The sequence below is a fragment of the Lissotriton vulgaris genome, chromosome 9, assembly GCF_964263255.1.
Source record: "Lissotriton vulgaris chromosome 9, aLisVul1.2, whole genome shotgun sequence".
In the NCBI taxonomy this organism is placed as follows: Eukaryota; Metazoa; Chordata; class Amphibia; order Caudata; family Salamandridae; genus Lissotriton; species Lissotriton vulgaris.
The window spans coordinates 560,219,629-560,246,400 of NC_141697.1; the positions used below are offsets into that span (position 1 = coordinate 560,219,629).

The 26,772-nt window shown below is 48.0% G+C and overlaps 1 protein-coding gene across 2 annotated transcripts in view; it reads left to right on the forward strand.

The window, feature by feature from the left end:
- LTBP3 (latent transforming growth factor beta binding protein 3) overlaps positions 1 to 26,772 on the forward strand; it is a 339,672-nt gene that overhangs the window by 304,727 nt on the left and 8,173 nt on the right. For both annotated transcript variants that reach the window (XM_086938082.1, XM_086938083.1), the window contains exon 25: positions 12,493 to 12,654. In XM_086938082.1, coding sequence (XP_086794208.1) covers positions 12,493 to 12,654 — 162 coding nt within the window. The remainder of the gene's footprint in view (positions 1 to 12,492; positions 12,655 to 26,772) is intronic.

Genomic DNA, 26,772 nt, shown 5'->3' on the forward strand with positions numbered 1-26,772 from the left:
TTTTGAGCCGTCAGGCGCTCAATGTTATTCAATGGAGATCTTGATAAAGGAACAAAAGCTGCAGGCTCAGGTACGGAAGATCTTCTGGAGCGACCAACACTTCGAGAGGTAAGTTGGGATCTTGGAGGGTAGGTAGGCACCCCGAAGTTTTGCACAGGGGTCCGGGAGGTGCCGGGTGCAGGGGTGTCTTTTTGCGTCGGGAAATCTTACCTTCTGCTGGTCGCGGTTGGGGGGGTCCCTGGGTCTGAGGCTGCAGGCGTCATCTGGGTCGTCGAGGAGGGTCCTTGGGCACTGGATTCCAGGTCAGAATTGCGGGGGGACGTCCTCAGGGCCTTTGTTCACTCGGGCACAGGCCGGGCTCGGAGGGTGCAGAGTGGGCTGGATTTGCAGTTCCTGGCTGGCACCGGGGGTATTGCTGTTTGAGCATAACCACTGCTCATGGGAGTCTCAGTCTCTAAGAGGGTCAAGGTAGGCAGGTCCTCCGGGGTTCTTGAGGTTGCTGTCTGCAGGAGACACCGGGATTTAGCAGGAGCAGGTTCAAGGATCAACAGGTCGGTAGGGCTGAGGCCAAGTCAGTTGGTGTTGTCCACTTGTTAGCAGCTGCACAGCAGGTCTTCTTCTTCTTGGTCTTCTTTCTTGTTTCGAAATCGGGATCTAAGGAAGGAAGGGTCAGGGTGCCCCTAACTACTAAATTTAGGGGCATACAGGTAGGGTGAGGGCAGGGGCCAATAGGTCCCTGTCCTGGTGTGGGTACACTCCCTAACCTGCTCCTCTCCTGTGGGAGGGGGTAGGAGCCTAGCTGTGAGTGGGTAGAGCTCCCAACCTCAAGATGGCGGTAGCCCAGAGTCGTGCTTCACCTCTCGTCTCCCACCTGAGGGGTGGAGTTAGCACAGGCAGGCACACTCTCTTTCCTGACCTAGGCTTTCCCTTCAGTCTTCCCGCCAGAGTGGGGGTCAGAACTGGTGGGGGCCAGTTGCTGAGTACAGCAAGTGGCCTGGAGAAGCTCACAAAGGTGGCATACCTTTGAAGCTTCCCCCTGCCTATCCTGGGGGAGGAGACTTAGCACCTCTCCCAGGATGTGCATTGGTGCAGGCCCAGGAGAGTGGGGGGGCTCTCCACCCAGGGGTCCAGCAACATGTCTGCTATGTGGCAGCCTAGGCAGCCTCTCAGACAAGACGTGGATTGTAGGTTAGGTTTTAGGGGACATCTCTAAAATGCCCTCTGTAGTGTATTTTACATTTAATCCCACACTGGCATCAGTGGGGGTTTAATGTGCTGAGAAGTTTGGTACCAAACTGTCAGTCTTCAGTGTAGCAATTATGGTGCTGTGGAGTTCGTAATGACAACCTCCCAGCACCATGTACTCTTAATGGCATCACTACGCTTACAGTGCCCAGGAATGGCCCTGGGTATTGTAGGGGCACAGGGCTCATTCACCTGTGCCCACACCACTGGCATAGGGCACCCAGCTAGAAGGGTGACTGATGTATGCCAGAGCAGTGGGTTTGTGGGCATGGCACACAGGGATGTGTGCCAGGTCAACTCTGTGTTTAGTTCTGCACCAGGACACTCAGCCTGCAAAGGCAGTGTGTGTGTGTCAGGGTGCAGGGCCCCTAAGGGTGGCACAATAAGTGCTGCAGCCCTTAGGGATCTTCTCTCATCACAATGCCCTGGGTACCTATGGTACCATTTACCAGGGGCTGACATGTGGCCAGATATGCCAATTGGGTTTTAGCTTCAATACAGTTTTAGGCCCTGTGCACCTGATTGGCAGGAGCCCAGGGCACACTCAGTCAAAGCACTTCAGCAATTCAGCAAAAAGTGGGGGGCATACCATGCAAGAAAGATGGCACTTTCTCACACCCATATTAGATCTCAGACTTCTAAACAGGTATATCCTATCAGAACATTTTCATATGGTCACTCTTCAGAATATAATCCCCCTGCTCCTTTCATGACAGCATTGGATCTAAAGGAATCATATTTTCACATTCCAATTCATCCAGCGAACAGGCAATATCTCAGGTGTGCCTTCAACAGACAGCGCTTTCAGTTTAAAGTCCTTCTGTTCAGGGTCACCACATCCTCAGAGTATTTACCAAAAGTCTGGCAGTAGTAGCAGCACATTTAAGGAGACAAAATATACATATATTTCAATATCTAGATGATTGGCTTATAAAAAGGAACACAAATCATACATGTTTGCAAAGCACTCAGACAACAATCAATTTACTGCACAAACTAGGTTTCACAGTAAATGTTGTAAAATCACACCTATAGCCACTACAAGTACAACCGTACTTGGGAGAAATCGTAAATGGTCAAACAGGAGTAGCTTTCCCAAATGCAGCCAGAATTCAGACTTCCAAAATTCTGGTGCCACTATTTCAGCCTCAAAAACAAATATCTCATGCAGAGCCATAGTACCTCATGTCAGACTAAATATGCGTCCTCTACAACAATGCCTGGTGCAACAATGGACTCAAGCAGAGGGTCATTTGGACCTTCTAGTGTTAATCAGCCATCAAGTTTTCCAATCTTTGAAAGTGTGGAACTCGAACAAACTAGTACAGGGACGGCTTTTTATAGACCAAATTCTGCAAACAGCCATTACTACGGATGCATCAGTGATAGAAACTACTCACTTGTGAACAAGGCTTGATTGCTGAAATGTGTAAGGATTTCATGTGAGCTGCCATTTCCCCAGGAAATAAATGTTCTGTGGTGTCAGAAACTGGGCCTTCGCATTTTCGTTCTTAGAAGTTTATTAACGGGAAGCTCCGTCCCTGCTGCTGAGGACACCCTGCAGGGTTGAGGGCCCCGTGGATGGAAGATGGATATATATATATATATATATATATATATATATATGTATATATATATATATATATATATATATTTCTGATGGATATATCTACCTGTGGATTCCTCACCTTTTGAAGAATATGACTCTTTACATTGCAGATTTTACTCTGCGATGCATTCACGACGCAGTGCCATTACAACGCAAGTTGTTACAACGACTTGCGCTAGATGGCTCGCTGGACTTAGGAATAGTGTGATTTACTATTCCAACTCCAGTGTGTGCAACACTAGGGAAAGTGTTGGAGTAGTAAATCATACTATTCCTTAGTCTAGAGCACCATATAGCGCAAGTAGTTGTAACGACTGCTTTGTGTTTACACGGTGTAAAATCAGCAATGTAAATGTTGTTTCCCTAATAGCACAGCTCCGCTCACGGCTCCGTATGACGTCATCCGATCCATATGAAGACCTCGTCGGCGTGCTGATGTCAGTTTTTTCTGGGACTCTCCCTTTTCTACGAGATTACTTTGTTTCTCCGTGTTTTCTTCGATTTCCTGTGGAAATGGCTACTTCAGAGAAGTCTGGTTTTAAGCCCTGCAGTGAGTGTGGTGGTCATATGTCGATTACGGACCCTCATGACAACTGTCTCTGGTGTCTTTCTTCGGATCACATTGTCGATGGGTGTTCATGTTGCAGAAAGATGAATCCTAAGGTTTTGAAGGAGCGTAAGGCGAAACTCTTTATGGCAAAGGCAAAGAAAGAAAAAAGGGATTTTAAGCGCTCGAAGTCGTCGACCTCCTATACGTCTAAGTCTAAGAAGCATACGAATTCGAAGAAGAGGCACCGTTCTCGACATCCCTCTTTGACTGGCATGGCTTTGAGGTGGGCTTTACCTGTTCAGTGGAGCCGGGGAAAGGACTTTGTTTCTCCGTCGCCTTCTCCGCAAGCGACTCCGATACACTCGCCGACTCCGAGGGGTTTGCCGGCATCAAGAGGCTCTTCAACGCCCAGAGTGTCTCCGGCGCCAAGAAGGTCTCCAGCGCCCAGCGGTGCTCCGGCGCCCAGGGAGTCTTCTCCTGTGCCTGTGGCTTCGCCTGAGCGGGCACCGTCCTCACTGGCTTCGCAGCTTCGGATGGATACTAATCAAGGAGATATGGATCCTTACCCTCCTTTTCCAGGACCCGGAACTGATCCCTTGCATTTTCTAAATGCAATGTATGGCATGTTTGCCAGGGCAACCTACCTTACTGGCATGCCTTCTGGCCCTGTGGATCCGCTTGCCTTTAACTTGGGTGTCCCCCAACAGTAAGCCCAGGCGCCCTTTGTGCCTTTTATGCCGACGGCTCCATCCTGGCAGTTTCTGGCGCAGAGGTTTTCGACTCTGAATCCTCAGACTCCATAATCCAATAATCAAGTGAAGTAAATCAGTAACATCAAAACTTGTTGTCAAGAGGATAAGAAGACTATTTCGATCTTGACAGTAACTTCCAAGGGAATAGCAACCGACGGAGAATGGGTAACAGGCAGTCCAAGTGGAGAATGTCTTTCTACCCCCTTATAGTATTCAGTGGTTATTCCAGAAAAGCAATTGAATCTGTATTACCAACAGGGCATGTCGGCCCTATGCAAGGTCACTTCAATTGGTGTCCTAACACCCGGACGAGAGAGTTTCTCACGAGCACCAGTGTGTGCCCGTTACCCCTTCTCATTTGGTTCCTGCTTCCTTGAAAGTTACTGTCAAGATCGGAATAATCTTCTTATCCTCTTGACAACAAGTTTTGATGTTACTGATTTACTTCGTTTGATTATTGCCCTGAAGAAGTCCAATTTATGCTGGACAAAATGGGCTGACTGGTGCTATGAGCACTTTAAAGAATCATAAATAAAAGAAGAACCTCATATAACTTGTGAAATTCATTGTTACCATTGTTCATAACTGTTGTGATCATTCAAAGAAAATCCTTTGCTTGAATGTGGTGCACCTCTAACTGTGACATTTTATAAATTATCCTTTGTGAGGGCAGAGGATGCACATAAGGTAGTGCACACAATGTGATATTTACGGTCTCAACTGACTTAAACTAGGGGTATTATGTTGTGGTTGCGGCAATTTTTAAGGTCCACTGCCCTCTTTTGTCTTGTGTTCAAGGTTACATGTGTGTACAGTAAATAACATTTGCAACTGATGTTCATTAAATGTGTAGTTTCAAGCTTGTTCCAGGCCACTGCCACACCCTTCTATTGGTAAATTACCCCTGACCAGAACCGGCCTATGAAGGTTGACTCTGATATGTTTTCACCACGCTATTACTGAAGACACTGCTAATCCCACTCTTTCACTTCTTTTCATTTCTCCTACATGGACGATCTCCATACTTCCACCCCCAAAGTTTGCCTCCTAGCCTCTCCTATTCTTGTCATTGTACATACGCACGTTGGTATGTAACCACCTGAACTCCTTGTATATACTGCACAGCCTTAGTGACCTGAACTTCAAGCCTCTTCCCCAAGTACATTTGCCATCATATAAACTTTAAAAAACATTCACTTTAATAGCTTATCCTCGTCATTTAATAAGAACCAAAGTTCAGCTCGTCAGGCAACAGCACCCCCTAGAACACTCACCACAGAGGGTTCATTCTTTCAGATTTTCTACCACAAGTTGTATGATGGGAGTCTCCCTGAGCTCTGCTCAATTTACTGCAATTTTCTCTATGTTGAAGAAGAATTCACTTCAGCAAAAGACTAGGAGCTACATATACAGATTCTGACTAAACAACCATGTCAAAACCATCAAAGGAAAGGCTGTTCAGGTCATGTGGAACATTTGGAAAGAAAAGGCTGCACTCAGAGTGTCCACACAAGGAGTGCATCTACTGTCTGCATCCTGAACACAAGGTAAAAAACTGTAAAATATTCTGCACCTTTTCTCAAAAGACATTGAAAGAAAGAGGGAATATTACTAATTTGGCTACAAAAGTGTAAATCTAATGACACCCCTCTCTCTGAGGAGAACAGTGATGATTCCTCAAAGACTGAAAAATCCCTTAAGAGGGGATGATTTGCGAGTGCCTCGAGGGTCATTAAAAAAAGCCATCATGGGTCATCAGGACATTCAAAAAAGTCAAAGGAATGTTCATATTCATCCAAAAAGGAAAACATCTCCTCAGAAAAGGTTCAATCTGAACCTACTACTCCTCCATGAAGGAGATACACTTGACAAAATCATCCTCTCTACTGTTGGTGGCAAAATCTCTTAAAACGGCTTCTAAACCACATCTTGAATTCTTATCAACGGCAACACAGTCGATGACCTCCTCGACGAAAGCATTGACTGTCACCACTACCACGACAACGTCGACCTTTATGTCTGCTGCATCACAAATGAACATTTCTGCATCAGGCTTAGCCTCGACAACAATACTATCCCAGAGAATCCTGTCAACGGCAGCACCATCGACCAAGAAGTTATAGACGAAGATATAGATGACAAAGACATCATTGACGACACCATCAACGAGAGCCCTGTCGGCGATAACACCACCAATGAAAATCTCATTGACAACGGCACCAACTACTACATCATCGACAAAAAAAACATTGATGCCATTGTCAACAATTTCTCTAAGGGGGAAATCACCACTAGAGACATTATTGCCTGCACACACATCGCCAAGTTAGGGTTCACCTTTTCAAAGGGATGACGGTCCTTTTGAGACAGTACATAGTCCCTCTGATCTACATGTTAAATGTCAAGAGGATGAGGACCAATATTTTGATGAGCAATATTATGCGTCCGTAGAACAACCCGAGTAATATGGAGACCAGTATTTAGATTATGGTCGCCAGGACCTGCCTGAAGAGTGAGTACAAATGCCACTGCCCCTAGTAAATAATCTTCAAAAGAAGCTCCATAATTTTTATAGGACGTGCCCAGACCCTGCACCAACTGCTTCTTCAGCACAACCAACAGGAACAATGTGGTCATTACAGGTTCAAACCCTGTTACGTGCACTCCTCGTATTTTAACCCCACCTACATCTACAGTACCTATACTCGCTAGGACTCTAGCTGCACCGACTGCAGATTACACACCCTCTTCAGATGATGAGAGGGATAAAGGGGAGATTAGAGACACTGCATCAGTCCCCAACGAATGGGATGGCTACCTAATCCCAAAACCATCCCCACCAGTGCCACCACCAGTGGATTCCCGACCTGACAACATTGGTGCCTCCCACAACCTAATTGGAAGGGCAGCTAAAAGGTTCCAGCTTCCATTGATGATTAAACAGTTGGATTGCTTCCTCTACATCTTTGAAGAGCCCATAAAGAAATCAGTCAGGGCCATTCCTACTGTTGATTTTATTGGGGAGGAATGCATTAAAACAATGAAAAACCCAGCCACAGTTTTGGCAGTGCTGCCTAGACTGGATAAGAAATATAAAGCACCTGATGATTTACTGGCATATTTAATTAGCCATCCTAAGCTGGATTCAGTAATAACACAACAGGCCCAGTGTTGCTCAAAGAATCTGTCTATTCCAATTTCCACACCACTGGATAGAGATGGTCGTAGACTAGATAATATTGAAAAACGCTTCTTTTCCATGGCAGCCACTACTGTTTCAGCATTCTTTAGCTATACTAGGCCACTAAGAGACCGATGTGGTCGGACATCGTCACATACATTGACCTCTTGCCAGACGATGCAAAAGGGGAAGCGAAGTAACTTTTACAAGAGGGAGAATCTCTGCTGAGATTATTGATTGTGCAATAGACATATCATCAACTGACTTTTGATAAACGGCCGGTGCAGCTGTCCTGAGAAGGCAGGGATGGTCGGCTAAAGGCAACATCATTCAGGCCAGCTATACAAAGCAAGATCCTTGACATGCCATAAAAGAAGACAGCCTTTTCGGGGACCTGAGCACTACGGTCACTGTACGGTTGATAACAGTGGAAGTTATCAACCGTACAGGCAGCAATTCTAGCCCTTTCAGAGCCAATATCGATCTCAGTATTCCCAGCAACAATACACACAGCTACCAACAGCGGCATACAAACAAGCACCCAGAATGAAACAACCTCCCCAAGGGAGAGACACTAACAGAAAGTAGAGACCATTTAGTGGTGCTGGTTATCCCCCACAATTTACTGAGAGAATTGGGGGGTGGGGAATATCAGAATATTTACCTTAATGGTCCCTCATAACAACAGACAAATGGGTGCCCTATGTGATCACTCGTGGACACATGTTGGAATTCACTCAAAAAACACCAAATACTCCCCTGAAAGGGGCATCACCTCCCCATCTAAAGCTACTCCTGCAAGAAATATCAACCATATTAAAAAAACTGGCAATTGAAGAGGTTCTGGATACTCAATCGGGAATCGGTTTCTATTCTTGTTTTTTTCTGATGAAGAAAAGGTCAATAGGCTGGCGCCCCATCCTAGACCTTCAGAAACTCAACAAATATTTAAGAAAACATTCCTTTTGCATGGTCACCCTTCGTGATATCCTGTATCTCCTCAATCATGGGGAACCTCATGACAGCACTAGATCTTCAGGATGCATACTTCCATGTCCCAGTTCACCCACAGCATTACAAATTCTGCCAGCACCCACTACCAAATCAAAGTTATCCCTTTTGGATTGAAATATGATCCCCTTTTCTTTACCAGATGTCTGGCTCCGGTGGCAGCTCACTTGAGGCAAAAAGGGGTGGAGGTATTTCCATACCTCAACAATTGGTTGATAAAGACAGCCATGTCTCGACAGGCAACAAGAGATACAACAACCTGCCTAACACTTTTCTGGGACCTGAGCACTACGGTCAACAAGCACAAATCCTCTCTCAAACCTTCAACAACATTGCCTCTGGATATGAATCAGGACAAAGGCATTTGCCTCACAAGAAAGGCAGATGAGGATTCAGAAGTCCACACGAAGTTAATCAGAAAACAGTCAGTTTCAGTTTGACTGCACAAATCATTCCTCGGAATGATATCCACTTGTATTCTTCTAAATTCCAAATTCGTGCCTTCACATGCGCCCTTTGCAAGAGGAGTTAGGGAGGCAATGACTACAAATTTAAGAGTCGTTCAACAACGTCATTCAGATTACTCCAACCATGATAATGTCCTTGCAATGGTTGAAACAGAGTACTATCTTATCCAAAGGGTTAACATTCATAACACAGTACTCCGGATCTGTAATAACCACAGCTGGAGGGATAGGACACTCATCTCCAGGATTTAACAATCAGTGGAAAGTGGAACAGCATCCAGATGAAAATGCACATAAAGTCTCTGAAACTCAGAGCCATAGCATTGGCCCTACTCTTATTTCTTCCCAGAACAGCAAAGTCATCAGTGCTAGTTAGCACAGACAACACTACCGGCATGCATTATATAAACAAGCAGGGAGGTACAAGGTCATCAGCCCTATAACAGCAAGCAAAGGAAATTTGGAAATAGGCTCTGCAACATCGAATAGCACTCAAGGCAGAACACATGCCAGAAAAACAAATGTCCTAGCAGACATGTTGAGCAGAACAAATGCCAGCTGTCAGGGATGGGAGCTCAACCAACAGATTCTAGACAACATTCTCGATCTTTGGGACAAACCTAGATCTCTTTGCAACAAGGGAGAATCGGAAATGCCAAAGCTATGCAAGCTGGCACCCACAGGAAGGATTATGAAGGAATACATTTTCAATCAAATGGTCAGGGATCTTTGTGTATTCTTTTTCCCCAATCCAATTGATTCTAAGCTTCCTGAGGAAATTGAGGAAGGAACCTTGCAGAGTAATCATGATTGCTCCCAATGGCTCAGACAATTCTGGCTCACAGAACTCCTGCTACATTCAGAACAGACCCACATTCAGTTGAAGCCCATAGCAATGTTACTAACAATGAACCACAGCTAGGTACTTCATCCAAATCTGACATCATTACACTTGTCAGCATGGCTTCTGAATTCAATGAGTTTGCAAACTTGAATATTCATACAGATTGCAGAGAGAGTTTCACAGAGTCCAGAGATGATGCTACCTATAAAACATACAAACTTAAATGGAAGTGTTTCTGTTTGTGGTGTCAGGAAGCGAATGTTCATCCTTTTTCATCACCACCAGAGCAGCTTCTCCCGTATCTGCTCTAATTAGCAAAATCTAGCTTAGGCCACTCTTCTATTAAATTACACCTGGCAGCGATCTCACGATTTAGAAAGTCGGATAAATTACTTTGCTGTGGTCTAGCAGAGTGATCAAGCACTTTTTCAAGGGCCTTTTCAGAGTGCTTCCTCCTGTAAAGAAACCTCCTTTTTCTTGACACATTAACATAGTTTGCGATGAAGGAAAAAGATCCAGGGATCCCAGGTTCATATCTTTCTTTTTAGATTTATAAGGACCCTAAGAGCTTCAAAAATTGTGAGTCAGAATTAGGTACGAGTACACGTTCCTTTTCAAAGAGCGAGTTAGTCACTTAGTCAGGATAAATCCTTCTTTGCTTTATATTATCTTAGTAGGAGCTGTTTGCAGTGTCTTGAATAATTCAAATCATTTTCATTGGCGTTGTTCAAAACATCATTTTATTCAAAGAGAAGAGAACGTAAAGAACAGCCGACACGTGTTTCGCCCTTTGTGTCCAGTTGCGCCAGGTCTTTCTCAAGGCTAAAGATATTGTATGATCACATCATCCCTTATTTCCGGATTTTCCAATGTACAGTAGCATAATGGGTTTATTTCACATTTAGTTTTTTAAGAGGTGCTAGTGATCTCGGTCAGGCAAAGTCCTCCGAATAATCCGGTTTTAGACGCAGATCCTGTGGATCCGGAAATAAGGAATGATGTGGCCATAAAGGGCAAAACACGTGTCGGCTGTTCTTTACGTTCCCTGCTCTTTGACTAAAATGATGTTTTGAACAACCCCAATGAAAATAATTTGAATTATTCAAGACACTGCAAACAGCTCCTGCTAAGATAATATAAAGCAAAGAAGGATTTATCCTGACTAAGTGACTAACTCGCTCTTTGAAAAGGAACGTGTACTCGTACCTAATTCTGTCACACATTAACATAGTGTTGGGGCAACTAATGAAAGCCCTATTTGAACAAAACAGACCTAAAATTCCTAACTTGGAAAAGAGCGCTCTTACTAATGCTCACGTCAGCAAGAGGGTCAGTGATATTCAAGCATTCACATTTAAAGAGACCTTCCATCCAATTCAAACTAGACAGTGTTGTGCTACGGACCAATCCTAAGTTCATACCAAAGACTCCTTCAGATTTCCATTTGAATGAGCCCATAATACTGAGAACATTTATTTTCTTTTCCCGAAACAATGGCAGAGAAATCTTTACATACATTGGACAGTAAAACATATATCAAGTTCTACTTGCAAAGAACTAGGCAATTTCGGAAAGGAGATCAGTTACTCATCACTTATGAAAACCTTCATATGGGCTTCCTATTTTCCAAACAAAGCATAGCTAGATGAATCACAGCAGCTATTCAGTTCTGTGATAGACAAGCTGGAAAACCTTTAAAGAGTAAAGTCAAAATTCATTCTACCAGGGCTGTCTCTACTACCGCAGTTCTCTTTGATGGTGCGTCTATTCAACAAATATTTCAAGTGGCGACATGGACCAGCAGGCACTTCTTCACACAGCATTATTGTCTGGATTGCTCTGACAAGAATGATGTGGCTGTGGGACAAGCAGTGCTGCACCATCTATTTCAATAAGGTGAGCCATGTCTAAATGTATTACCCGCCATTCGCTATACTCTGTTCATGTTATTAATTATAGGTGTTTTAACTGCTTACTATTCTGATTCAAGCATGTGAATCTATGAAAGATCCAATACTGGAGAAGAAAATATGTTACTTACCTGTAACTTTAGTTCTCAAGTATTGGTATCTTTCATAGATTCACATGCGACCCATCCTCTTCCCCATAGAGGTTCCCCTCATTATCTGGGTTCTTATATCCCACGTGTGCTAGAGTATCTGAGGGAATGACGCCTCTGTGATGAGTGTTCTAGAGGGTGTGTTGCCTGATTGGTTGAACTTTGGTTCTTGGTTCTTATTAAATGATGAGGATAAGCCATTGAAGTGAACATTTTTTAACATTAACTGTTATGTATGTAATTGACTAATGCTTTCTATGGTACTGTAGGACTACCACTTTGATGATGGGGAATGATTCAAGCACGTAAATCTATGAAAGATAAAATACTTCAGAACTACAGTTACAGGTAAGTAACTTGTTTTCTTACTGTTTACAAATTCACTGTTTAAATGCTAAAATAAAAGGTCAGCAATTCAAGTGGTCCGATGGTTCAGTACTGGAAAAAATGCAAGAAGCACTGAAAGCATGGTACTACCTTCTAACAAGTGGAAGAATGGTATCAGTCGCAGACTGTGGGTAGCCTTGGATGGAAACGGGGATTGTTAGGAATAAGGAGATGACAAAAAGCTAAAGAGTATGAAGCGAGTGCAGAAGAAAATGGAGACCCTGGAACATCCTTATGTCCCTTAGATGTTGGCAATTTCATTTAACACTGTATTTTCAATTTGTATTGGGCCACTACTTCCGTCCGTCTTTTGGCTAGCACTTGTAGGAGGCCAAACTGTGAATGTCCTACCCTGATAATTCATAACCTTTCTTCTCTTTCCTGCAGACCGTGTCACTGACCAAAGGGATGTTTGCTGGAAGTACATAGGGGAGGATAAGATGTGCAGTGAACCATTGAACGGCTACCACCTATCCTTTGAGGAATGCTGCTGTCATAGCGGCAAAGGCTGGGGCTACCAATGCAGGCCGTGCCCCCCGCGCGGAACAGGTACTGCTGAACACCAAAATAATCATAGCAGGTTCCAGTGCTTCATTTATAGTGCAGGGTTTCTTGAATTATTCATAGATGTGAGCCTATCTTCATCTAGTACCCAATGATGGACAGTGTTGTGATCCATCATCCTCCATTTATATTGTCACTAAATTGATTATGACTAGTTGTTCTTTCATCTGAACCTTTAAGGTGACAACAGCACACCTTTCCGGCTACCTTTCTAGGTCCCCCAACCAACCTGATTGAGACATGCTTCCCAAGGACAAGAGGCACAAAGCTTTCAGGGTATCCTCTGCCTCCCAACCCCAAGTTTGAGGAACTGAGCCCACTAAGCACCACACAAACATTCACACACTTCTATCCCCAACCCAAGCCTACCAGGAGGTTAAGTGGACTCCACAACTAGTGAGTGATGAACCACCAACCCACACTTGGAATGCACTACTCGTTTTGTAGCCCCCAGGCCTTTTCCAGAAGAATGTCTTCAAACTTTATAATGCCAAGCCCCCTGAGCAAACCATTTCAGTACCTCCACACCACCACCCCCATTAAGCTTAAGTTCATGGGATGATTACATTTTTTGGTCACAGAAGGTGTAGACTGTTGGGGGATGTCTGCCTTTTTCTTCTGCATTGTAGGGATTGCACTGCATCGTGAGGGGTATAGAAATGGGCCTTTCCCCATCACTCTAGGTTCCTACAGCCATTTCTCTCTGCTGACTCCTGCATTGTTTCTGCCACTCACCTTCATCTCGAGAGTGTCACCTTGCCGGGGCTCATTTTCCCCTTCAAATGAATGAGGAAAATCTCCCATAAACCTGAATGGGATCACTCACCCTGAAAACCTTCCTTGACTGAAAAAAATATTTTCTTATCATTAATTTACATGGGATCATCCTTCAAAATGTCTCCATCTCACCAGCCTTGGAGACTCAAGACTCCGGACTTTTTCAGTCCATTCTTCTGCAGCTTATTTTGTCCCACACTCCTTCACTCTCCCCCAGTGCTCCATTGGTTCATGTTACTGCTTCTTCCATGGATTTAGGAACACTACTTGGCTCTTTACAGTTTATTATCACCCCATTTACACTGGCTCTGGAAGAGTCCCCCTTCCATAAATCTCCAGCAGTTAACACCAGGGGCTCTCGGTTCCCGCTCTGTCTGGTCCCTCCGGGATTCATTCCTCTCCTTCTGTGCTGCACACACAAACCTACAATGCCCCTTTTCTCTAAAACACTGCTCAACTCTTGCCATGAACATTTTTCCCACTACAACCACAAATGCCTATATAAAGACGGGCAAAACAACACTAACCCACACAGTGACCTTGATGCACTTATCAACATTATTGTGTGGGTTAAGCTTGCTTTAGTCTTTTTCCTAAAGGCAGTTGTGCTTGTTTTCAGGCCCACACTCGTTTTGTGACCAGGAGAATTATTATTCAATTTTATGGCAGAACCGGAAGCTTGATTATGCTTTTACTTGCTTTAGTTCAAAACTCACAGCAGCAGAAAATTCAAACGGCAACTCCCATGAACAAACCATATAATGTAATCAACACCATGTGACACTATAGCCAATCATAATACCCCTCCGGGTTATAACAGTCCATGTCATTCTCCTCATGTTGTCTTCCTCCGATGAGTGCTGCTTATTTTCTTCACAATCATTTAACTTTTGATGTAAGTTTAGACATTTCCTCACCGACCGATATTTCAGTTTGGATTTGGAGCTGCCTCAAGGAATGCTTTGGTCATGCTCATTCTGCATGTCTCTCCCTCTCCTGACAGGCGTTTGGCCTGCACTTTCTGTGCGTCTCTTCTCCCCTCCTGCTGGCGTTTGGTCCCAGGGAGCAGGTGTTCTCTTGCAGGGGATTTCCATGTATAGCCATAAGCACTTGAATAATCCCGCCCACGTCCCAGGACCCCTGAGCACTTCTTTAGATATATCTCCTTAAGTGGATATTTTTTGCCTTTCTTCAGGAAGGCCTGTAAAGACACTTAAGAGATAGAAAAGGCAATATTGCAGCCTAACTAAATAGGCTACAAAGGCCACAACTTCATCTTGAAGTGAAAAAAGATGCCATAATACTATGTTTTGTGCAATTTTGAATGGTGTTTAACACTCAGAAAAGCCCCGCTTCACAAAACTCCTTTTTCATGATAGAGATGAAAGGATGGGCAGAGTAGCCCCCAAAGGCTGCCATTATATGTCTTAAACTAGACGCTGTGCCTTTAGGAAAACTAAGAGACCACCAGTATCCTTGATGCCCAATCAGCAGCAGTTACTTCAGTTCTTTTTTCCAGCTCCTTCTAACAGGACCCTGGAGATTGAGCTCAACCAAATTTGTTTTTTTTCATCAAAAATGTCTTCAGAAATTTAACTCTGAGTGTTTCACTCGACGTTGTTGGTCCTTCTCTACCTTTTCTTGTATTTTCCTGACAGAAATGACAGAAATGACCACAGTGTCCAGACTGTGGAAGGAAGAAGGCCAAATCTGATCCTCATAGAGAATGTATTATTTGTCTACCTTCTACTCACGTCCCTGACTCCTGTTCCATCTGCAAAACCTTTTCCAAGCATACCCTGCTTGACAGGGAGAGGATTCGCCTTCAAGAAAACAGCAGTTCCAGTTATCAGGTGGGTCTTTAGGGCGCGGAGAGGGTCAGTCCTCTACCAGGGCCCTATCTTCAGCCTCTGGGAGGCTCCCCAGCAGAAGACAGGCTGAAAAACTGTGTAGGTCCTAGTCGATGTTGAAGACCACAACATCGAGAGGAGCAGCTGCAACCTGTTCGCCGTAGACCCAGGTCGAAACGACGTCGACTTGCAACGTAGAGGAGAAGGTCGATGGCGGTGGCTGCGCCAATGGCGAGAACACGTTCGGCGTCAAAAAGCCCACTGCAGACTGGTCGCCATTGAGAACATTGCATCACTCGACATCTACCCATCACCGTCAATCGTTGTCGACACATCATCGACGTCGACACATCAACGTCAGTCAAAGTCCCCACGTTGCAGTCGATCAACGTCAAGAAAAACTCATCGATGACAGACTCGATCCTCTTCAAAGAGTCTAAAGTCGACGTCAGAAGGGAGTTCTCTTTCAAGACAACGTCAAAGGTCGCCGTCGACTAGCAGATAGACATCAAGGGGGAAAGATGGTTCTCAGGTGGAATCAGTGACTCCCCAGAAGGCTAGAAAAAGAAGGAGATTAATCTACACATCAGATTCTGAGTATTCTCAGACATACTCTCTGTCTAAGACAGTATCATCTGCTCAGTCTCCTCATCGTCCAGATGATCAGCCTCCTTCTCCTCCTCCTCCTCCTCCTCCTCCGTCTTCTCCTACTCCGTCCTCTCCTCCGCCTCCTCCTCCTCCACTGGTTACAACTTCTCCACCTCCTCCTCTGCCTCCAGCTTCTACTCTTCCAAGATCCAGGTCTCATACGAGGGCTCATTCTCATCTACATAGATGCTCCTCTACGCATTCCCACCACCAACATCACGGTGGAAGATCCTGGTCTAGACACACCAGGGATACATCTTCTATGAGTACAGGAAGATACGCACCAACTTTATTGGACTCTCCTCCTCAAAGGATTTCTCCAGTTGATGATATCTCGACGTTTCAAGAAGTTTTGGTTCGAGGAGCTTCAAAATTGAACATTCCTATGTACATTCCTACTCCATCAACTTCAGTCATATTTTAGACTCTACAGCAAAGACAAGCATCTCATCCTTTGGTACCAGGCCTCTTGGAGCCGGCGATGGAACTTTTCCTTACACCATCTTCTATTAAGCCAGCCCCATCCAGGCTGCAAAAGAAGTATCTCCTCCAGAACAGGACCCCACTTTCCTAAGGGCAGACCCACCCCCAGACTCAGTCATTGTGGTGGCAGCTAAGAAACAACATACCACAGCTCCAACTTTCACAGTTCCACCTGATAAAGAGAGTCGTACAATAGACTCAGTGGGAAGAAAAGTGTGCAACACAGCAGCGACCTCCATGAAAGCTGCTAGTGCAAGAGCGCTTTTAAGTAGATATGACTGAGCACTATGGGAATCGCTCCAACAATTTGCTGAACATCTACCTAGAGATAAGAGGGAGGATTTTAATGAAATATTAACAGAAGGACTTATGTTCTCTAACCAGGTTATAAGCGCTGCTGCAGACACATCACTTCTAGTTGCGCATGGATATTGTCATGGAGTGGCACTCAGGCGGCATTCATGGCTTCGCTTGACTTCATTGAAGCCTGAAACGCAGCAGCGTATTCAAAATCTTCCGTTCTCCGGCACTACACTCTTCGGTTCTCATCCAGATTCGGAGATGGCACGTAAGAAAGCAGAAATCGAGAAATTGAAATTGGTGGGTCTCGAGAGACCCAATGAACAGCAAAGATACTTCCATCCTTTTTCAAGACGATGTACAACACAGAGGGCTCAAACCCCTCAGTGGTATCAGGGTCATCTGTCTGGTACACAGCAATCGTATCAATGATCCTACCAGTTGTATCAAAAAGGCAACCTAGAGAAAGATCAGGACAACAACCGTCACAAGGATGCAAGTTGCCTACTGGTTCCAAGCCCCGAATCCTATCTTCTCCCTCTTCCGATACCCACTCCAGTAGGGGGAAGCATGCAACACTTCCTGGCAGAGTGGCAAAGTATCACGCAAGACAATTGGGTTCTGAATATTGAGTGCAATGGATATTCTCTACGATTCATCAGCCCTCCACCATCAGCGCCTCCAAAACAATCAAGAATCCACCTATCGCAATTACAGTGCAAGTGAACATTCTCTTACAAATTCAAGCAGTAGAACCTGTTCCTTCGCTGCAATGAGGCAAAGGGCTGTATTCAAGATTCTTTCTCTCCAAAAAGAAAGACAAGAACGAGTTCAGACCCATTCTTGTTATAAGGGAGGCAAACAAATGGATTCGGAAGGAAAAAATCTGGATGTTAGCACTACACCAGACCTATCCTCATCTACAGCGGGAGGATTGGTGATGTGCAGTAGACCTACTGGACGCATACTTCCACAGTCCCATCATAAGAAACATCGTAAGTTCTTGAGATTTGCAGTGGAAAACATCCACTACCAATACTGTGTGCTTCCGTTCGTCCTAAAATTATGGATGCACACTTGAGAAAACACAAAATGTTTGTCTATCCCTATCTAGATGATTGGCTGATCAAGGCATCCACGTGTCTGAAGACTCAAACACATTTCAACTGGACCACCGACCTTCTCCGTCGTTTGGGACTTCACGTGAATCAAACGAAGTCTACCTCGACTCCTGTACAGTGCCTACAATATCTGGGAGCGTCCATCGATACTTGCACGGCAAACGTGTATCCTTTGGAGGAGAGACACTTGTCCATCCTTCGTAAGGCTCAGGCTCTCATGTCAATGTCAACCCCGACTGTCAGGAAGGTCTCCTCTCTTCTGGGCTCCATGGCGTCCTGCATATTTCTCACACCGAACGCACGTCTCCACATGAAACCCCTGCAGGAATGTCTGGAGGACCAGCGAACAGGGAATTGGGAAGACCGGATCCAACTGTCACAACATGCCTTCCGGTCTATCAAATGGTGGTGCTCGCCCACCAATCTCCTACGAGGAACTCCCTATCACAAGGATATACCAACTCAACCTATAGTCACGGATGCCTCTCTTCTGGGATGGGGAGCCCATACAGATCACTTTTAAATTCAAGGCAGATGGTCACACAAGGAATCTACTTACCACATCAGTCTGCTAGAGCTGAGAGTAGTTCACTTGGCTCTGAAAGCTTTTCGACCATCAATCCATGCCAACTCCCTGCTTGTACAGACGGACAACACAACAACAATGTCCTACCTCAACAAGCAGGGAGGCTCGAGATCCAGACCATCGTCTCTGGAAGCCCAGACAATATAGAAGTGGCTTCTAGCCAGAAATCTGACCATAACAGCAACCCATCTCCCAGGTGTTCAAAATGCTCAGGCCGATTCACTAAGCAGACTCCTTCAGGAAAATCACAAGTGGGTCCTAAACGATGGGGTGGTACGAGACATATTGGAAAACTGGGGTACTTCGGAGGTCGATTTATTCGCCACGGCAGAAAACAGCAAATGCCAAAACTTCGCCTCCAGGTTCTACCAATCTGAAAGAAACACGTTAGTGTTAGATTCCTTACCTTAGAATATCCCCAGGCGTCAGTCTGGATCCGGAAACTTTTGCGTAGCAGTACCCCTGCGCGTCGGTAGGCGTCGTCTGCAGGCGTCCCCTGCGGCTCCGCGTCCGTCGTCGGCGTCGTGCGCCGTGATGACGTCGCTGGAGTATATAGACGCCGCCTCCGCGCGCTGACGTCAGTTCTTCTTTTTTCCGCGCCAGTGGACGCAGATCTGAAGAGCAGTACTCCGGTCTTTGACCAAGTTTTTCGATTGTTTTTTCTCTTATTGTGCCTGATAGGATGCCTGGGTTCAAGCACTGTGATGACTGTGAGCGCACGATGTCGGTCACGGACCATCACCGCCTCTGTCTCCGGTGTCTGGGCCCCGACCACGACGTGGACTCCTGTGTCGACTGCCGGGCCCTCACCAACAAGGCTAGGCGGGAGCGGTCCCGCAAGCTACTGGAGCTCCGGGTGTCGGCCCCACGTCGGGACCGGGAGCGGTCCCGGTCCGGCCGGAGGTCGAGAGAGCGTTCGAGGGAGCGGTCGCGGAGCCGCGCCGAGCGTTCCGGAAGTCGACACCACTCGTCAGGCTCGTCAGGTAGGAAGCACAAGAAGTCGGGGCGTCGTCATCGTACCCCCGACTCCCCCCGACGCTCGCGCGATGCAGCCGGGGGCTCGGGTGACCCCAACCCCGCGGCTCCGCGAGAGTCGCCGGCGCGGCCTGCCTCATACCCTCCGGTCCCTGGGCATGGCGCGGCGCCTGAGGAGATCGAGGCGTTCCTCATGGCCATGAGGGCGCTCGCTTCTCCGACGGGGCCTACGGCGCCTTCGGGCCCAGTGCTACCGTCTGGGGGCCCTGGCGGTTCGGGTGTCCCTGCCTCGGCGCCGTCGGGTGCTCCGGCCCCGGCACCGCCGACGGCTCCGACCCCGGCGCCGCAAGGGCCTTCGGGATCGGCGCCGGCTGGTCTTCCGGCCTCCCCGGCGCCGTTGCCATCGGGGTTACCCCCGACGCCGCCCCCGCGCAGCGCCGGTTCTCCAGTGCCGGCTCCGGCCGGCGGTGGGGTTCCGGCGCCGGCTCCGGGCGGCGCCGTCCCCTTACCTTCTCCGACGCCGGACGCGGCGCCGGACGGGCGTCGCTCGACGCCGGTCCCGGCGCCGATGGGGCCCATGAACCCCGAGGAGCCGGTCTTCATCGTTGACTCCGAATACGGAGAAGATGAGGAGTACGGTGAAGGTTGGGAGGGGTCCGAGGACCCTCTGTCACGCGAGTGCCAGTATGACCCGGACTGGACAGGTGACTTGGGGGATGCCAGTGGTTTGGACGACTCTCCTAACCCTGGTTTGATCTCTCCTCCTTCCGTGGCATCGGTGGAGGGAGCTGCCTATTCTGTGGTGCTGATGAGGGCTGCCAAGGCCTTACACCTTGAGCTCCCCGTCGCGGCCGTGAGGCCTAACATCCTCACTGAGGTCTTCAAACCGCAGTCATGCCCACAGGAGCCACTGCTGCCGTTTAATGAAGCCTTGTCAGACGTTCTGTTGGGCACGTGGTCCAGGCCCGCTTCAGGTGCGCCTGTTGATCGGAACATGGCCAGGCGCCACCGTCCTTGTCCGGACGACCCCAAGTACCTGTCTACCCACCCCACTCCTGAGAGTCTGGTGATCCAGGCCTCGACCTCCCAGTCCGCATTCCCGTCGGCCCCGCCCGACCGGGAATCCAAGAGGTATGACCAGTTTGGCAAAAAGGTCTTCTCGTCCATTAGTTTGGGCCTGCGGTCTTGCAACACCGCTTGCCTCTTGGGCCGCTACACCCACTCTGTGTGGGATACGGTCGCGGAACTGCTGCCAGAATGCCCCATGGAGGTGCGGGCAAAACTCGGTCAAGCTGTGGCTGAGGGCCGGGATGCAGCGAAATATTCAATACGGTGTGGTCTTGATACGACCGACTCGCTGGGCAGAGCTATGTCAACGACGGTGGCGATTCGTCGCCACGCCTGGCTGAGATACGCCAATTTTTCGGCTGATGTCCAGAATACATTGATGGACATGCCGTTTGATGGCTGTCACCTGTTCGGTGACAAGGCGGACCACGCGCTGGAACGCTTCAAGGACTCCAGGGTCACGGCCAAGTCCTTGGGTCTCTCGACCCAGCGTCAGCAAACGGGTTCGTTTCGTCCCTTTCGTGGCCAAGGAAGGGGCGCCCCCACACGTGCTGCCAGCCACGCGCCGCAACAATCCTTCCAACGCGGTGGCGGCCGTGGAAACCGCCGTGGTGGCGGTCGGGGACAACGGCGGGGGTCAGACCACACCTTCCCCCGCAGCATCTACCCCAAAATCCTCCTAGTCCGTGCTTTCGGCCCCATGTGACGCCAGTGGGTGGCAGGGTTCGCCATCACCACGCTCACTGGCGCACGTTCACTTCGGACAGGTGGGTGCTGCAAATCGTCCGAAGGGGCTACTCCCTCCCCTTCGAGACCTCTCCTCCAGCCATGCCACCGCAGAACCACCGTGTGTCGGGGGACCACTTGACACTTCTGCAGGAGGAAGTTACGGCCCTCTTGGCCAAGGGGGCCATCGAGCGCGTTCCTGGGCCAGAAGTAGGGCGTGGTTGCTATTCCCACTACTTTCTGGTTCCCAAGAAGGACAAGGGGGGCCTACGTCCTATCTTGGATCTAAGGAACGTCAACGGCTTCCTCCGGAAGGAGAAGTTCAAGATGTTGACGTTAGCTCAGGTCTTGGCTGCTCTAGACCCACAAGACTGGATGGTAGCGTTGGACTTGCAGGACGCCTATTTTCACATTCCCGTCCTGCCGGCCCACCGGCGTTACCTGCGGTTCACGGTAGGCCTGGAGCACTTTCAGTTTATCGTGCTCCCCTTCGGCCTTACCAGCGCCCCACGGGTGTTCACAAAGGTGATGGCGGTGGTCGCAGCCCATCTGCGCAGGTTGGGGGTTTCAGTCTTCCCCTACCTAGACGATTGGTTGTTGAAGGCGGGCTCGCCCCAAACAGTCGTCCACCACCTTCAGATGACGGCAGACCTCTTGCACGACCTGGGGTTCTCCATCAATGTGCCGAAATCACACCTGTGTCCCTCTCAAAAGCTCCTTTTCATCGGAGCGGTTCTGGACTCGGCGCAGTTTCGGGTTTATCCTCCGGAACGGCGGGTTCGGGTTATTCAGGCTTTGATTCCCATCTTTCAGCCGCTATCCCGAGTTTCGGTCAGGTTGACGCTGCGGCTGCTGGGACTGATGGCTTCCTGCATCCTTCTGGTGCATCACGCCCGGTGGCGGATGCGGGCTCTGCAGTGGGACCTGAAGTTTCAGTGGGCACAGCATCAGGGCAACTTGTCCGACCACGTCTTGATCTCGGAGGGCACTGCGAGACAACTGCAGTGGTGGCTTACGGACCGCGATTGGGTCAGGGGCAAGTCCCTCTCCCTTCCCCAACCGGAGCACGTTGTCGTGACGGACGCGTCCCTCCAGGGCTGGGGTGGCCACTTGGGAGAGGCAGAGATCAGAGGCATCTGGTCTCCGGCGGAGTCCCGGCTCCATATCAATCTGTTGGAGCTGCGGGCGATTCGTCTGGCACTGAAGGCATTCCTCCCCTTTGTCAACGGGAGTGTAGTGCAGGTGTTCACCGACAACACCACCGCCATGTGGTACTGCAACAAACAGGGCGGAGTGGGGTCGTGGACCCTTTGCCAGGAGGCTCTGCGCCTCTGGCAATGGCTGGAACGTCAGGGCGTGACTCTGACGGTTCAACACCTGGCAGGTTCTCTGAACGCCAGGGCGGACGAACTCAGCCGTCGGTGCTCGATGGATCACGAATGGCGTCTGAACTCAGACGTGGCGCAAGGCATCTTTCTGCAATGGGGAGAGCCTTGGTTAGATCTATTCGCCACAGAAGAGAACGCGCAATGTCATCAGTTCTGCGCGTTGGAGTTTCCAAGACGGCACTCGCACGGCGACGCCTTTCGGCGCGAGTGGAGTTGCGGTCTGTTATACGCCTTTCCGCCTATACCACTTCTGCCCAGAGTGCTGAAGAAGATCAGGCGCGACCGGGCCCAAGTTATCCTTGTGGCTCCGGACTGGGCTCGAAGGTACTGGTATCCCGAGCTACTCAGCATGTCAGTCGGTCCCCCGATCCGCCTGCCCCTTCAGGAGGACCTTCTGTCGCAGCAGCAGGGGACGGTCCTCCACCCGAACCTGTCCAGTCTCCACCTCCATGCTTGGAGATTGAGCGGCGGCAGTTGAGGCCATTTGACTTGCCTCCTGAAGTCTGTGATGTTATTCTGGCAGCCAGGCGTCCCTCCACTAAGTCGGTATACGCCTGTCGGTGGAACAGATTTGTGGCATGGTGCACAGCAAAGGCTGTGGATCCTCTTTCTGCCCCTCTTTCGGAGGTTCTTCTGTTTCTTCTTTCTCTTGCCCAGCAGGGCTCTGCTCTGGGCACTATCAAGGGCTACTATTCTGCCCTTTCAGCCTTTTTGAGGCTTCCTGATCAGCCTTCTTTGTTCAAATCCCCGATTGTAACTCGATTCTTGAAAGGCATCACTCACATGTTTCCGCCTGTTCCGTTTGTGATGCCTCAGTGGGATTTGAACCTGGTTCTAACTTTCCTGATGTGTGCTCCCTTTGAGCCCCTTCATTCTTGTCCTCTCCGTCTCCTGACTTTAAAGACGGCTTTCCTGGTTGCCATCACCTCTGCCAGGAGGGTGAGTGAACTCCAGGCTCTTTCTGTCCAACCTCCTTTCCTGTCCATTCATCCTGACAAGGTGGTTCTGAGGACTAGACCTTCTTTCCTGCCCAAGGTTGTTTCGGCCTTTCACATCGGGCAGTCCATCACCCTCCCTTCCTTCTTCCCGCCTCCGCATCCTTCAAAGGATGAAGAGCGGCTCCATCGTCTGGACCCAAAACGTGCGCTTTCCTTTTACATGGATCGCACTCGCCAGTTCCGGATGGATGACCAACTGTTTGTTGGCTACGTGGGTGCGAAGAAGGGACGGGCGGTTTGTAAACGAACCATCTCTCGATGGGTCGTCCTCTGCATCAAAGCGTGCTACTCTTTGGCTCGGAAGGAGCCTCCTGTTGGGCTGAGGGCCCATTCCACTCGGGCCACGGCGGCTACTACTGCCCTGGGCCGGGGAGTCCCCTTGCAGGACATTTGCCAAGCGGCTACGTGGGCCTCGCTGCACACCTTTGCGAGGCACTACTGCCTGGACAGTCAAGTCCGGAGGGATGGCTTCTTTGGCCGTTCTGTCCTCCAGGACTTTCTGGTGTAGTATTGTATTGGTTCGCAGACCCACCACCGGGGTTGGTATTGCTGGGGTATGTATTCTAAGGTAAGGAATCTAACACTAACGTGTTTCTTTCAGATGAACAAGTTACTTACCTTCGGTAACGATATATCTGTAAGAAACATTAGTTAGTGTTAGATTCCTTACCGAACCCACCCATCCTCCCCGTTCTGCGACCTGATACCTAGGGTTAAGGTCATCCCTTTCAGGGCCCTAGTTTTACATGGCACCAGTGTTGGTTCTCGCATGGCTCTGTGTCTCCTGGCGCGGAAAAGCTGTGTGCAAAGAACTGACGTCAGCGCGCGGAGGCGGCGTCTATATACTCCAGCGACGTCATCACGGCGCACGACGCCAACGACGGACGCGGAGCCGCAGGGGACGCCTGCAGACGACGCCTACCGACGCGCAGGGGTACTGCTACGCAAAAGTTTCCGGATCCAGACTGACGCCTGGGGATATTCTAAGGTAAGGAATCTAACACTAACTAATGTTTCTTACAGATATATCGTTACCGAAGGTAAGTAACTTGTTCACCGGGAACCCTGGGAATGCCCTATGGATCAACTGGTCAGGCAAATTTCTCTACGCCTTTCCTCCGATACCCCTGATCCCGACAGTTCTCATCAAGCTCTCTGAATCACAGGCCAAAATGATTCTCATAGCCCCGGAATGACCATGTCAATGGTGGTTCACAGACCTCCTTCACCATTCTATCCATCCTCATCTCAGACTGCCATGCCAAACACACCTGATAACGAAATTCGGAGTTCAGATGGTACACCCCAACCCCCCCTCGTTGAATTTGGCAGCATGGCTCCTGACTAGTGCAGTATGGACACTTGAGCTTACCTCAAAACTACATGTACATTCTTAAGGAAGCTAAGCGGCCACCACACCCTTTGCTTATGCTCACAAATGGAAGAGATTCTGTATTTGGTGCTCGTCAAGGAACGAAGACCCTACCTCTTGCCAGGAAGATGTCATACTTCCATACTTTCTTCACCTAGCAATATCTGGCTTCCAATTTTCTTCCATTAAGGTTCACTTGGCAGCCTTAATTGCTTACAGAAAATGCCCTTCACAAACTTCAGAATTCCTGTTATTAAAGATTTCTTGGATGGTTTGAAAAACGTTTTGCCTCCCATTAGAAGTCCTTGGGAGCTTAATGTGGTGCTTTCTCGTTTAATGCAAGAGCCCTTCGAACCCATTCATAAGGCTACTCTTCAGCACCTGTCCTGGAAGACAACTTTCCTGTGGCTATCTCCTCCGCTTGCAGGGTTAGTGAAATTCAGGCACTTTGCTATCAAGAACTGTATACAGTCTTTCATACATTTAGAGTAGTTATGAGTACTCATCCACAATTCCTCCCTATGGTCATTTCGGATTTTCATGTAAACTAAACTATTACTTTACCTTTCTTCCAGCATCCATCTTTTCCGGCGGAGAGATCGCTTCATTTCCTGGATATGAGAAGGGTTTTGACATTTTATCTGGACAAAACTAAAGATATAAGTAGAGCGGATCAGTTATTTGTAAATTATGGTTCTCTCCGTACAGGGCTAGCCACTTCTAAACAATCTATCTCCAGGTGGATTGTTCTTGTATTTTACTCTGTTATCAGAAAGCTAACAAACGCCTTTTTAGAAAGCCTAGGGCTCATTCTACCAGGGGGAAGGCAGCTAATGCTTCTTTGCTTCGGTATGTACACATTTCGGAGATTTGTAAGGCTGCTACTTAGAAGTCAGTCCACACATTCACAAGACATTACTGCCTAGATTCTGATGCCCAGGCAGATGCTCAAGTAGGACAGGCTTCCCTTAGGAATCTCTTTGCTTAAAACTGCTGTTTAAATCTCTGTCTCTTCCACCACGTCTGTATGTAGGGATGGGGTGGCTAGTCTATTCAAGTGCTTATGACTATACATGGAAATTCCCTGCAAGAGAGGAATAGTATCTGACCTGCAACTCCAGTTCACCTGCAGGGTATTTTCATGATAAGTCATAAGCAACCCTCCCTCCTCCCCGGTGGAATAGACAGACTTATCTTTTGTTCTAAATAGGCATTTACTTCTCATCACCTTCAAAAAGAACTGAAAGTTACTGCCACTGACTGTGCATCATGGGATACTGGTGGTCTCTGAGCTTTCTTAAAGGCACAGCATCTAGTTTAAGACATATAGTGGCAGCTTTTGGGTGCCACTCTGTCCCATCCTTTCATCTCTATCATGAAAAAGAAGTTTTGTGAAAGGGGTCTTTTCTGGGTGTTAAACACCATTATAAATTGCACAAAATATAGTATTATGGCATCTTTTTCACTTCAAGATGAAGTTTTGGCCTTTGCAGCCTATTTAGTTAGACTGCATTATTGTCTTTTCTGTTTCTTAAGTGTCTTTACAGGCCTTCCTGAAGAAAGGCGAAAAATATCCACTTACAACGATATATCTAAAAAAGTGCTCCTGGTTCCCGGCACGTGGGCGGGACTATTCAAGTGCTTACGACTTATCATGGAAATACCCATGCAAGAGAAACTATTCCATCATGCTCTTGGGAGAATGCCGAGCTCCTGCTTTTAAGACAGGTGTCTTCACAGCTCTAAGTTGCATTCCTCCAGGTATTGCACAGCTGTCAATGCACTCTGCATTCAATTCATTATGTGTGAAT